The 12,706-nt window shown below is 39.3% G+C and overlaps 1 protein-coding gene across 9 annotated transcripts in view; it reads left to right on the top strand.

Moving 5' to 3' along the window:
* The window catches only part of DHX57 (DExH-box helicase 57), a 64,393-nt gene that overhangs the window by 22,746 nt on the left and 28,941 nt on the right, over positions 1–12,706 (top strand). For all 9 annotated transcript variants that reach the window (XM_006071196.3, XM_025260893.2, XM_025260892.2 and 6 more), the window contains 4 exons: positions 979–1,174; positions 1,723–1,847; positions 9,465–9,598; positions 10,495–10,549. In XM_006071196.3, coding sequence (XP_006071258.1) covers positions 979–1,174; positions 1,723–1,847; positions 9,465–9,598; positions 10,495–10,549 — 510 coding nt within the window. The remainder of the gene's footprint in view (positions 1–978; positions 1,175–1,722; positions 1,848–9,464; positions 9,599–10,494; positions 10,550–12,706) is intronic.

Below are 12,706 nucleotides of genomic sequence, written 5' to 3'. Positions count from 1 at the left end.
CACTGCCTTGAGTCAGTTTAAGGCAAAATGCCTAGCGGAAGGCTTTTAACAAGATCCATTTAAAAATGTGAAAAGTAATTCCAGACCATTTAGCTTGAAACTCTTCATCTAAATTTATTCTGAATTCCTTAAAGCTTTTGTTTAAGAACAGCTTAGGGTATCTTACTGTTTCTGTTTAATACTCTCCATGTGTTATCCAAACCTATTTATCAGAGACAAGCTGCAGGCTTAATTTAATTCTGTATTTGGTGATTTAGTCACTAAGTCCTGTCTGACTCTTGCAACCCCATGGACTATAACGTGCCAGGCTCCTCTGTCCATGGGATTCTCCAGGGGAGAATACTGGAGTGGGTTGCCATTTCTATGTTTAAGGGTTTTCGATTTAATTTGTGCCCAGACTCACAGATATAGTAGTAACTTTGTATCTTCCAGTTTCTTGTCTTTTTAACTTCGGTCTATTTATAGCCAAGCATGCATGCATTGGAGAAGGAAATGGCAGCCCACTCCAGGGTTCTTGCCTGGAGAATCCCAGGGGCGGGGAGCCTGGTGGGCTGCCGTCTATGGGGTCGCACAGAGTCGGACACGACTGAAGCGACTTAGCAGCAGCAGTGCCACACCAATGGGAAAAACAAAGTATTTTAATAATCATAAGATAATACTCCTGTTTCTCTGGGATTCATATGTCGAGTTCACATTCCTGGAGGCATTTATAGACCTTAAGCTACTGTTTAGTCAATAGTCCCAGTTTTACAAATAATAATAAACTGTTATTTGATTGCTTTGTTATTCTCAGTGCAAATTCCTAGGAGTTATCAGCTGTAGGTAATAAGTCAGTAGGTAGGTTTAGAAGATAAATGAAGCTGAACTTTGATTAGCTTTCTTAACTTTCCTCATTGCGTATGATTGCTTCTTCAGTTAAGTAGCACTTGAAAACCCTCATTTTAGGACTTATTTGTCCTACATCTTGTTGACATACAGATGTGGGAAAACCACACAGATTCCACAGTTTATTCTGGATGATTCTCTGAATGGACCCCCTGAGAAGGTGGCTAACATCATCTGTACCCAACCCCGACGAATCTCTGCCATCTCTGTTGCTGAACGCGTTGCTAAAGAAAGGGCAGAAAGAGTGGGTCTGACCGTGGGATACCAGATCCGGTTAGAAAGTGTGAAGGTTTGTATGCTCTTCTTATTTCCTGATGACAGAAGTTTAAATTTTTCAAGTACAAAGAGCCATTGGTGTCTGGATATTCACTGTAAAGTTGGTATATATACTTCAACAGGGCTGAAGTCCTTTTAGACATATTTTGGTTTAAACTGTTATTGGTCTATACGTAATTTCCTCTATAAAGACCTTCTTTTCTTTGTTGGCAGAAGTGATCTAGTAAGTGCTGCCTTACTCCTAAGACTGGGGCTTAATCCATTTAATCAAATATAGAATGAGTAAATTCAGAATTTGTTTCATCATTCACTGTTATCTTTTTGTTTTATAATAATTTTTAAATGCTTTCTATGAGTCCTAAAATTTTCATCTGAAGTGGGAAAGCTTTTGTTGTTATTGCCAGCAAGAAACTATGCATTTAGTCTCTTGGTTTATATTAAATGGAACTGCTGGTGTGTTCAATATTCTTTATCCCTACCCATTAAAAATGGCTTTGCCAGGAAAGTGTTTCCTTTTCTCAAAAATTTCATTAACGTTTTCTGTGCCCTTTTACGTGTAAGTCCTCAGCCACCAGATTGTTATACTGCACCACAGGAGTGCTGCTAAGAAGGCTGGAGGGAGACACAGCTCTACAGGGAGTCACCCATATCATTGTTGATGAAGTTCATGAGAGGACAGAAGAAAGGTAAAACAAAGATTTTCCAAATGAGCACCCACATGCATAGAATGGAGACAAGGCTGAAAGAATTTTGTTCTGCTTCCAGTTCAGTTCCTTAGGGCTAGTAATGGTAGTTACCATAGAAAAGGCCTAAGTTAAAGAAGAGGAACTGCTTTCCTGGTCTCCAGGGTCTGACACAGAAAATGCTAGACAGCACATGTTTATCACTGGAAGAGTCATCCTGTTAGATGGACATCATCTAGTAAGAGGCACCTTGCTGAGCTGGGCACTGTACTTAGCAGGAGTGTCGTGTGTAATGCATGTTGCAGCTAATGGATTAGTCAGTATGTGCTTTCTTCTGTATTCATTTGGTCAGTCGTTCAGTCCTGATGTGCTAAGTGCTAAGTTGCTTCAGTCATTTCTGACCCTTTGCAACCCCATGCACTGTAGCCTGGCAGTCTCTGTCCATGGAATTCTCCAGGCAAGAATACTGGAGTGGGTTGCCATGCCCTTTTCCAAGGGGAATTTCCCAACCCAGGGATTGAACCCATGTCTCTTCCATCTCCTGCATTGGCAGCCAGATTCTTTACCACTAGCACCACCTGGGAAGCCCATTCAGTTCTGATATTCATTCATATATTTATTCAGCCTGTATTAACTGCCAGGTGGCGTATTAATTGCTGGGGATACTATAGTGAACAAACTCATGGTTACCCTTCATCTCTTATGGTCTGCTAGGAAAAACAAATAATGAGCAGGTAAATAACTACAAATTGGAATAAGTACCATAAAGGAATAAACAGGAAGCTGTGTTTGGGGGGAGAGATTCTCGCCTTGAGATAGTAGAGATTATATCTCTGAAGAAATTACATTTAAATTAAAAACAGAAGTATGGAAAGGAGTCTCATGAGACAATAGAGGGGAAGCCAGGCATTTGCAAAGACTCTGCAGTAGTAAAGGGCTTCGTGAGTTTAAAAACTGGGGGAAAGCCAGTGAAGCTGAAAGCATTTCAGTAGTGAAATGAGAGGAAAGGTGACAGTTAAAAAAAAAAGGCAGGAAACTATGCACTGTGAATAATAAAGCATTTGGATTTTACTTTAATGGAATTAAGTCATTAAAGGCTTGAAATATAAAACAAAAATCTCAATATTTTTAAAGGAAGGACCATTAAATAGATGGCAATCATAGTTTGTCATGTAGTTGTTGTTTTTCGGTTGTTAAGTTGTGTCCGACTCACTGCGACCCCGTGGACTACAGCATGCCAGGCTCCCCTGTCCCTCACTGTCTCCTGGAGTTTAATTAAATTCTTGTCCATTGAGTCAATGGTGCTCTCCAGCCATCTCATCCTCTGCCACCCTTTTCTTTTGCCTTCAATCTTTCCCAGCATCAGGGTCTTTTCCAGTGAGTCAGCTGTTCTCATCAGGTGGCCAAAGTATTGAAATTTCAGCTTCAGAATCAGTCCTTCCAATGAATTTTCAGTGTTGATTTCCTTTAGGATTGACTGCTTTGATCTCCTCGCAGTCCAAGGGACTCTCAAGAATCTTCTCCAGCAACACAATTCAAAGGCATCAATTCTTCCGTGCTCAGCCTTTTTTATGGTCCAGTGGTCAAATCCTTACATGACTTCTGGAAAAACCAAAACTTTGACTATATGGACCTTTGTTGGCAAAGTGATGTCTTTGTTTTTTTACATGCTGTCTAGGTTTGTCATAGCTTTTCTTCCAAGGAGCAGGCGTCTTTTAATTTCATGGTTACAGTCACCGTCCGCAGTGATTTTAGAGCCCAAGAAGAGGAAATCTGTCACTGCTTCCAATTTTCCCCATCTATTTTCCATGAAGTGATGGGACCAGATGCCATGATCTTAGTTTTTTGAATGTTGAGTTTTAAGCCAGCTTTTTTATTCTCTTCTTTCAACCTCATTCAGACTTAAATTGAAGTAAGTAGGGAAAACCACAAGACCATTCAGGTATGGCCTAAATCAAATCCTTTACAATTATACTGTGGAAGTGGCAAATAGATTCAAGGGATTAGATCTGATAGAGTGCCTGAAGAACTATGGACGGAGATTCATGACATTGTACAGGAGGCAGTGATCAAGGCCATTGCCAAGAAAAACAAATGCAAAAAGGTAAAATTGTTGTCTGAGGAGGCCTTACAAATAGCTGAGAAAAGAAGAGAAGTGAAAGGCAAAGGGGGAAAGGAAAGATATACCCATTTGAGTGCAGAGTGCCAAAGAATAGCAAGGAGAGATAAAAAGACTTCCTCTGTGATCAGTGCAAAGAAATAGAGGAAAACAACGAATGGGAAAGACTAGAGATCTCTTCAAGAAAATTAGAGATACCAAGGGAACATTTCATGCAAAGATGGGCTCAATAAAGGACAGAAATGGTATGAACCTAACAGAAGCAGAAGATATTAAGAAGAGGTGGCAAGAATACACAGAACTATACAAAAAAGATCTTCATGACCCAGATAACCATGATGGTGTGATCACACACCTAGAGCCAGACATCCTGGAATGTGACGTCAACTGGACCTTAGGAAGCATCACTGAACAAAGCTAGGTGGTGATGGAATTCCAGTTGAGCTATTTCAAATCCTAAAAGATGATGCTGTGAAAGTGCTGCACTCAATATGTCAGCAAATTGGGAAAACTCAGCAGTGGCCACAGGACTGGAAAAGGTCCATTTTCATTCCAATCCCTAAGAAAGGCAATGCCAAAGAATGTTCGAAGTACCACACAATTGCACTCATCTCACACACTAGTAAAGTAATGCTCAAAATTCTCCAGGCCAGGCTTCAATGATACGTGAACCATCAACTTCTAGATGTTCAAGCTGGATTTAGAAAACGCAGAAAAACCAGAGATCAAATTGCCAACATCCATTGGATCATTGAAAAAGCAAGAGGATCCCAGAAAAACGTCTGCTTTATTGACTATGCCAAACCCTTTGTGTGGATCACAATAAACTGTGGAAAACTCTTCAAGAGATGGGACTACCAGACCACCTTACCTGCCTCCTGAGAAATCTCTATGCAAGTCAAGAAGCAACAGTTAGAACTAGACATGGAACATCAGACTGGTTCCAAATTGGGAAAGGAGTATGTCAAGGCTATATAATGTCACCCTGCTTATTTAACTTCTATGCAGAAATGCATCATGAGAAACGCTGGGCTGGATTAAGCACAAGCTGGAATCAAGATTGCTGGGAGAAATTTCAATAACAGATATGCAGGTGACACCACCTTTATGGCAGAAAGCAAAGAACTAAAGAGCCTCTTGATAAAGAGAGTGAAAAAGTTGGCTTAAAACTCAACATTCAGAAAACTAAGATCATGGCACCCGGTCCCATCACTTCATGGCAAATAGATGGGGAAACAGTGAGAGACTTTATTTTTGGGGGCTCCAACATCACTGCAGATGCTGACTGCAGCCATGAAATTAAGAGATGCTTGCTCCTTGGAAGAAAAGCTATGACAAACCTAAACAGCATATTAAAAAAGCAGAGACATTACTTGAACAACAGAGGTCCGTCTAGTCAAAGCTATGGTTTTTCCAGTAGTCATGTATGGATGTGAGAGTTGAGCCATAAGAAAAGCTGAGCTCCAAAGAATTGATGCTTTTGAACTGTAGTGTTGGGGAAGACTCTTGAGAGTCCCTTGTACTGCAAGGAGATCCAACCAGTCCATCCTAAAGGAAATCAGTCCTGAATATTCATTGGAAGGACTGATGGTGAAGCTGAAACTCCAAAACTTTGGCCACCTGATGCGAAGAACTGACTCACTGGAAAAGACCCTGTGCTGGGAAAGATTGAAGGCAGGAGGAGAAGGGGACGACAGAGGATGATAGGGTTGGATGGCATCACCAACTTGATGGACATGAGTTTGAGCAAGCTCTGGGAGTTGGTGATGGACAGGGAGGCCTGACGTGGTACAGTCCATGGGGTCACAAAGAGTCAGACACAACTGAGTGACTGAACTGAACTGAACTGAAGAGGCTCTTCAGTTCCTCTTCACTTTCTGTCATTAGAGTGGTATCATCGCCATGTCTGAGGTTGATATTTCTCCTGGCAATCTTGTCATGTGGATCATGCTCTAAAGCAGTAAAGTAGTGGTAAAAAGAGATGAGCCTGTGAAAATAATGAGGCTTTTGCCAAAAGGACTATACTATTATAAGTATCTTGAGAAGAAGAAGAATCTAAGTTAAGTTGAAGGGCTGATAGAGAAGCCAAAATAGATCATAGTAAAACTAAAAAGGAGAAAGAAACACATGTGAAAAGAGGTCCCAGCTACTGCTGAGAAATAGTTTTCAAGAACTGAACAGGAAAGACATACAACCAGAAGACTGTTAGAAAAAATAAATAACACTGATCTAGTTATAAATAGGAAATATAAAGAAATTTCGAACTAAAGAAAAAGATTTTTATATAAAAAGAATAGATCAGGGAATTCCCTGGTGATGCAGTGGTCAGTACTCAGCACTTTCACTGCTGGCTCCCCAGTTTTGATCCCTGGTCAGCAGTCCACGGGGGTCACAGAGTCAGACACAACTGAACACACACATACACGCAGTCCACGGGGGTCACAGAGTCAGACACGACTGAACACACACATACACGCAGTCCACGGGGGTCACAAAGAGTCAGACACGACTGAACACACACATACACGCAGTCCACGGGGGTCACAAAGAGTCAGACATGACTGAACACACACATACACGCAGTCCACGGGGGTCACAGAGTCAGACACGACTGAACACACACATACACGCAGTCCACGGGGGTCACAAAGAGTCAGACACGACTGAACACACACATACACGCAGTCCACAGGGGTCACAGAGTCAGACACGACTGAACACACACATACACGCAGTCCACGGTCACAGAGTCAGACGCGACTGAACACACACATGCACACACACGAGGCACTGAGATCCTGCAAGCCGCATGGTGTAGCCAAAACATTGTTTTAAGAATAATAAATAAAAAAAATTCCTAGAACAAAACAATAATAAATTTTAAGTAGCTGTATAGAAAGCACTGAAAATCTGTGTTTGATGGGCAAATCATCTTTTTGTAGAGACTCGGAGAACAGTGGGGAAAAGTAAATGGTAAATAGCGTCAGTTTGCCACTAAATGGTAAAATGAACATTTGAAAAAAGAACTAAGAATCACTGAACAACTCTGAAGAAGAAATCAAAGCATTCTACCAAAATAATACTATTTAAATGATTGTATTCTAAAAATAAATTTTTAAATTTTAGGGGAAGTTATTAACATAAAAAATAGCTCTGGGTTTTATAACATTTATGGTTCCACAAACTCAAAGAAACTGGAGGATAGCACTGGATCTGGTTCCTTGCTACAATGGTGTTCTCAGAAAAAGATTTTTATAAAAACTTAGTGACATATAGGGGCTTCCCTAGTGGTTCAGCAGTAGAGAATCTGCCTGCAGTGCAGGAGTCGGGGTTCAGTCCCTGGTCAGGAAGATCCCCTGGAGGAGGGCATGGCAGCCCACTCCAGTATTCTTGCCTGGAGAATCCCATGGAGCAGGGAGCCTGGCGGGGCTACAGCTCTTAGGGTTGCAAAGAGTTGAACACAGCTGAAGTGACTTAGCACACACGGTGACATATAGAATATTAGCAGTTTCTGAATAAAGATAAATAACACACTGGAGAAGGGAGATTTGAGAATTTACAAATACCAGTCTATGGGAATGGACTGTTGAAATTATAAGAAAAAGTAGGGGAATTATAACAAAAAGTAGGGAAAGTGACTGAAAAAGGCAGAAAATAGCAAATTCTAGGAACTAAGATCAGTTAAGAAATAAGATAAAAGGTTGAATAGAGAAAAATTATATTTAAAATTTTTAATAAATTTTTTGATCAGAGAGACAACATTATTTTAACACATTTAGGCAATGTCAAGAAAATCTTCCCTTATAGAATGGCTAATTACATGTTAGAATTTGGTCTGTTTTCTTCTGGGAGTATATTGGGAGTTAGGAAAGAGATGTGTGTCCGTAAACACTATTGGGATTATATAGTGTGTGCAGCTTTTGATCTAATATTTAATAGCATGAACTGTCTTTGAAATTATTATTAATAATTGCATGAGGAAATTCTAATGTATGGATATATCATAAATTATTGGGTTGGCCAAAAACCCAAATTAAGTTTTTGGCCAACCGAATACCTAACCACTTGCCTATTGTTATATTATTTTCCTATTCCCTAAAATAGAAACAGAAAAATCATAAATGTAATTAAATTAGCTCATTAAAGAAAACTAAGTAGTATAAGAATATACTCTTATGAAAAATGGAAACAATGTAGATAAAGCCAAAGTCCCCTGTAACAGTCTCAAACCATTCCTGATCCCTTCCCCAGAGATAACTGCAGCAGTTAAATTGGTGATAAATATTAACATATATGCTTGCTTTGTCAGAAATAGGTACTTTTGTTTCATGACCTTTTTTTCTTTGACAAATTATATATTCATTTAGTAAATCAACAAGCATTTATTGAGCACCTGCTATGTCCAGGCATTGGTCTAGGTACTAAAGTAGTATCTTACAGAACAAAATAACCAAAATCCCTGTCCTCATAGAGCTTGCATTCTAGTGAGAGAGCCCAACATTGAGCAAGACAAAGAAGTAAAATATAAGGTATGTTTGTTAAGTGCTAAGAAGAGAAAGGGTAATATGAAATGCAAGGGAAGAGAGCATTTGCAATTTTAAACATGGTGACCAGGGAAGGCCTCGCTGAAAAGGCACATTTTGAGTCAAGATTTGAAGAAAGTGACTGAGTGAGCTTACCTCTGTGAGTATCTGGGAGAAGCCCTTTCTAGGCACATTAATAATACATGCAGGGGACCTGAGGTCCATGTCTTAAAGACATCAAGGAGAACGTTGTGGCTGAAGCCAAGTGAACAAGAGGAAGAGTGACAGGAAATGAGTAGTGGGGCTGCGGATTCTGGGGCCTCTTTAGTAAGAACTTTGGTAAGTCATTTGAAGGATGTTGAGCAGAAGAGTGGAACAGTCAGGTTTACATTTGAACAGAATTATTGGTCTGCCATATTGAGAATAGATTTCAGGGGGTCAAGGGCTGGGGAAACCAATTAGGCCATTGCTGTTCTGTGGTACATAGCGTTCTACTGCGTGGGTTCTTTTTCCACTAACAGTATGGCTTAGAGATGTTTTCATGTCTGTAGCTAGAGTTCCACTCCATTCCTTTTATCTGCCTCATGTTTTTCCTTAGAATGGATGATACTGTCTTAATTAACCATTTTTTGATTGATAGACATTTCAGTAGTTTCCACTGATTTACTGTTATAAACTGTGCTGTAATGAAAATCATTGTGTATGCCTCTTTATGTACATATAGATATCAAAGGGTAGAATTATCAAATGTAATGATAAATCCTGTTGGTATTTTGATTGGTACTACACATATTTTAGTTTATTTGATGGGAAATTGATAGCATTAAGTCTTTACATCTAGAAACATGATACATCTTTCTCAGAGTGTTGTAAGTTTTTTTCACATAGGTATTATACTTACTTGAAATATGTCAAAATTTATTAATTTTCATATGTTAAATTTGTTTGATCCTCAGGTGTTTCTTTTATTTCCTCTAGTGACTTCTTACTGCTAGTTTTGAAAGACATTGTGTTGCAGAGACCAACTCTTCAAGTTATTCTGATGAGTGCAACCTTAAACGCTGAGCTCTTTTCAGAATATTTTAATTCCTGCCCAGTTATCACTATACCAGGTGATTAAAATGCATCATTAAATAAGTATTGTCCTAATAAGCAAATACAATTATTTTAAAGTTCATTTGAGATATAAATGAATAAGTATTTATACCTCCTTCTAGAGAAGAATGATTTGTTTATAACAAAATCATAACCATATAATGAAATTAATAAAGAGATAATGTTATATTCATTTGCTTGGAGATTTTAATTTATATGTGCTTTTAAAAAAAGTCTAGGTGATTGGATTTCTAGCATTCTGTTGTGTTTAATATCAAAATGTGAATTTATAATGGTAATCTGTCATAAAGAGGAAAGTTGTATCTATGTATAGCATATTTGTTCATTGATGAATTCTGCTAAATTTCTGGATATTGACCCCCTCTGGGAGTAAGTGAAATTGGGTAGTCTGTGTCTTCTTTTGGTGCTTTCAGTCTCATTGTGGGATTGATTTATCACCCTGGGCTTTTGGCTTATCCTTCTGCAGTGGATTGCTAAAGGAACAGTTTGGAAACACTGATAATAGTACTACTTGTTCTAGTTATAGAGGATATCAACAGGAGACTTAAAAATGAAATTATATTCTTGATCTAGAATACAGTTTTTGACTGTTACAAGGTCCCCTGTGAGAAAGGAGGTAGTGGGTAAAAAGGTATATTTTTTAAAAGAGGTAAACGTCTTATTAGCAAATTATCATTTCTCCAACTATACACTTGTTTTATTTATTAATGGGAATCTACTCCTTCCAATTTTTATCATCAAAAGCGTTTTTTGGATACTTTTAAGACCACAGAGCAAATAGCACCTTATTGTGCCAGGCTTCATTTTAAGAAAATTTTACATATACAAACAATTTCAAGATAGTTGAACAGGTAGTCTGAGACTTACTTGTTCTGTCTTCTTGTTTTCCTAGGTCGTACATTTCCTGTTGATCAGTTTTTTCTGGAAGATGCAATTGCTGTGACAAGGTAAGGAAGATATTATTTATTAAGGTTTGATGAAAGTCCTTGAAAACAAAAAAACTATTTTACCTCATTGTGCCCAGATACTGATAAATGTGTTATTTTTTCTTCTAATTTTTCAATTTTAGCAGTTTGCTTTCCCCTTTCAGCGAATATTTACTATTCAAATTGTTTGAATTCACAGGCAATATATTATGTATTCAGTTCAGTTCAGTTCAGTTGCTCAGTCGTGTCTGACTCTTTGCGACCCCATGAATTGCAGCATGCCAGGCCTCCCTGTCCATCACCAATCCCGGGGTTCATTCAAACTCATGTCCATCGAGTTGGTGATGCCATCCAGCCATCTCATCCTCTGTCGTCCCCTTCTCCTCCTGCCCCCAATCCCTCCCAGCATCAGAGTCTTTTCCAATGAGTCAACTCTTCGCATGAAGAAGCCAAAGTACTGGAGTGTCAGCTTTAGCATCAGTCCTTCCAATGAACACCCAGGACTGATCTGCTTTAGGATGGACTGGTTGGATCTCCTTGCAGTCCAACGGACTCTCAAGAGTCTTCTCCAACACCACAGTTCAAAAGCATCAATTCTTTGGCGCTCAGCTTTCTTCACAGTTCAACTCTCACATCCATACATGACCACTGGAAAAACCATAGCCTTGAATAGACGGACCTTTGTTGGCAAAGTAATGTCTCTGCTTTTCAATATGCTGTCTAGGTTGGTCATAACTTTCCTTCCAAGGAGTAAGCATCTTTTAATTTCATGGCTGCAGTCACCATCTGCAGTGATTTTGGAGCCCAAAAAAATAAAGTCTGACACTGTTTCCACTATTTCCCTATCTATTTCCCATGAAGTGATGGGACCAGATGCCATGATCTTCATTTTCTGAATGTTGAGCTTTAAGCCAACTTTTTCACTCTCCTCTTTCACTTTCATCAAGAGGCTTTTTAGTTCCTCTTCATTTTCAGCCATAAGGGTGGTGTCATCTGCATATCTGAGGTTATTGATATTTCTCCCGGCAATCTTGATTCCAGCTTGTGTTTCCTCCAGTCCAGCGTTTCTCATGATATACTCTGCATATAAGTTAAATAAGCAGGGTGACTAAACAGCCTTGACGTACTCCTTTTCCTATTTGGAACTAGTGTGTTGTTCCATGTCCGGTTCTAACTGTTGCTTCCTGAGCTGCATATAGGTTTCTCAAGAGGCAGGTCAGGTGGTCTGGTATTCCCATCTCTTTCAGAATTTCCTACAGTTTGTTCTGATCCACACAGTCAAAGGCTTTGGCATAGTCAATAAAGCAGAAATAGATGTTTTTCTGGAACTCTCTTGCTTTTTCGATGATCCAGCAGATGTTGGCAATTTGATCTCTGGTTCCTCTGCCTTTTCTAAAACCAGCTTGAACGTTAGGAAGTTCACGGTTCATGTATTGCTGAAGCCTGGCTTGGAGAATTTTGAGCATTACTTTCCTAGCGTGTGAGATGAGTGCAATTGTGTGGTAGTTTGAGCATTCTTTGGCATTGCCTTTCTTTGGGATTGGAATGAAAACTGACCTTTTCCAGTCCTGTGGCCACTACTGAGTTTTCCAAATTTGCTGGCATATTGAGTGCAGCACTTTCACAGCATCATCTTTCAGGATTTGAAATAGCTCAAAGAATATATAATTATATATTTGTGTTAGCTGCTATTATCATTCTACCTTCAAGGAGTTTGCAGTGGATGTGGATGTTAAGATGTGTGTTTAAGTTTGGTACTGTATAGAGGATGATCATGTCTGTTGGATGCCAGCAGATTGCTGCTTTTTGGAAAATCTTGCATCCCTTTCCTATTCCTTGACCTTCAGATTCCCAGAGTTTTGTCCTTGCACTGTTTCTTCTCAGGCTGATTTCAGCTGTTGCTGCTGTGATTTCAGCTGCTGCTGCTGTGCCAAGAGCTCCCAGATCAGTATCTTCATTCCTAACCTCTGAACTCCAGAATGAAAACACCTGTCACATCTGACGCCTTAAATTTTTTTTCCTTCTCTCTGCTCTTTCTGTTTGTAATAAGCCCCCTCCTAATTCTTTGTTTATTTAATGATGCAATATTCTCAGGCTAACAACCCTAGCTAGATCAGTGGTTTTCAAACTTCATAGTGCAATAATCATACTTAGGGAGCTCATTAAAGTTGTGTTGTG

This window comes from Bubalus bubalis, chromosome 12 (genome assembly GCF_019923935.1).
Source record: "Bubalus bubalis isolate 160015118507 breed Murrah chromosome 12, NDDB_SH_1, whole genome shotgun sequence".
Classification (NCBI taxonomy): Eukaryota; Metazoa; Chordata; class Mammalia; order Artiodactyla; family Bovidae; genus Bubalus; species Bubalus bubalis.
This window is presented reverse-complemented; position numbering and strand designations above follow the sequence as displayed.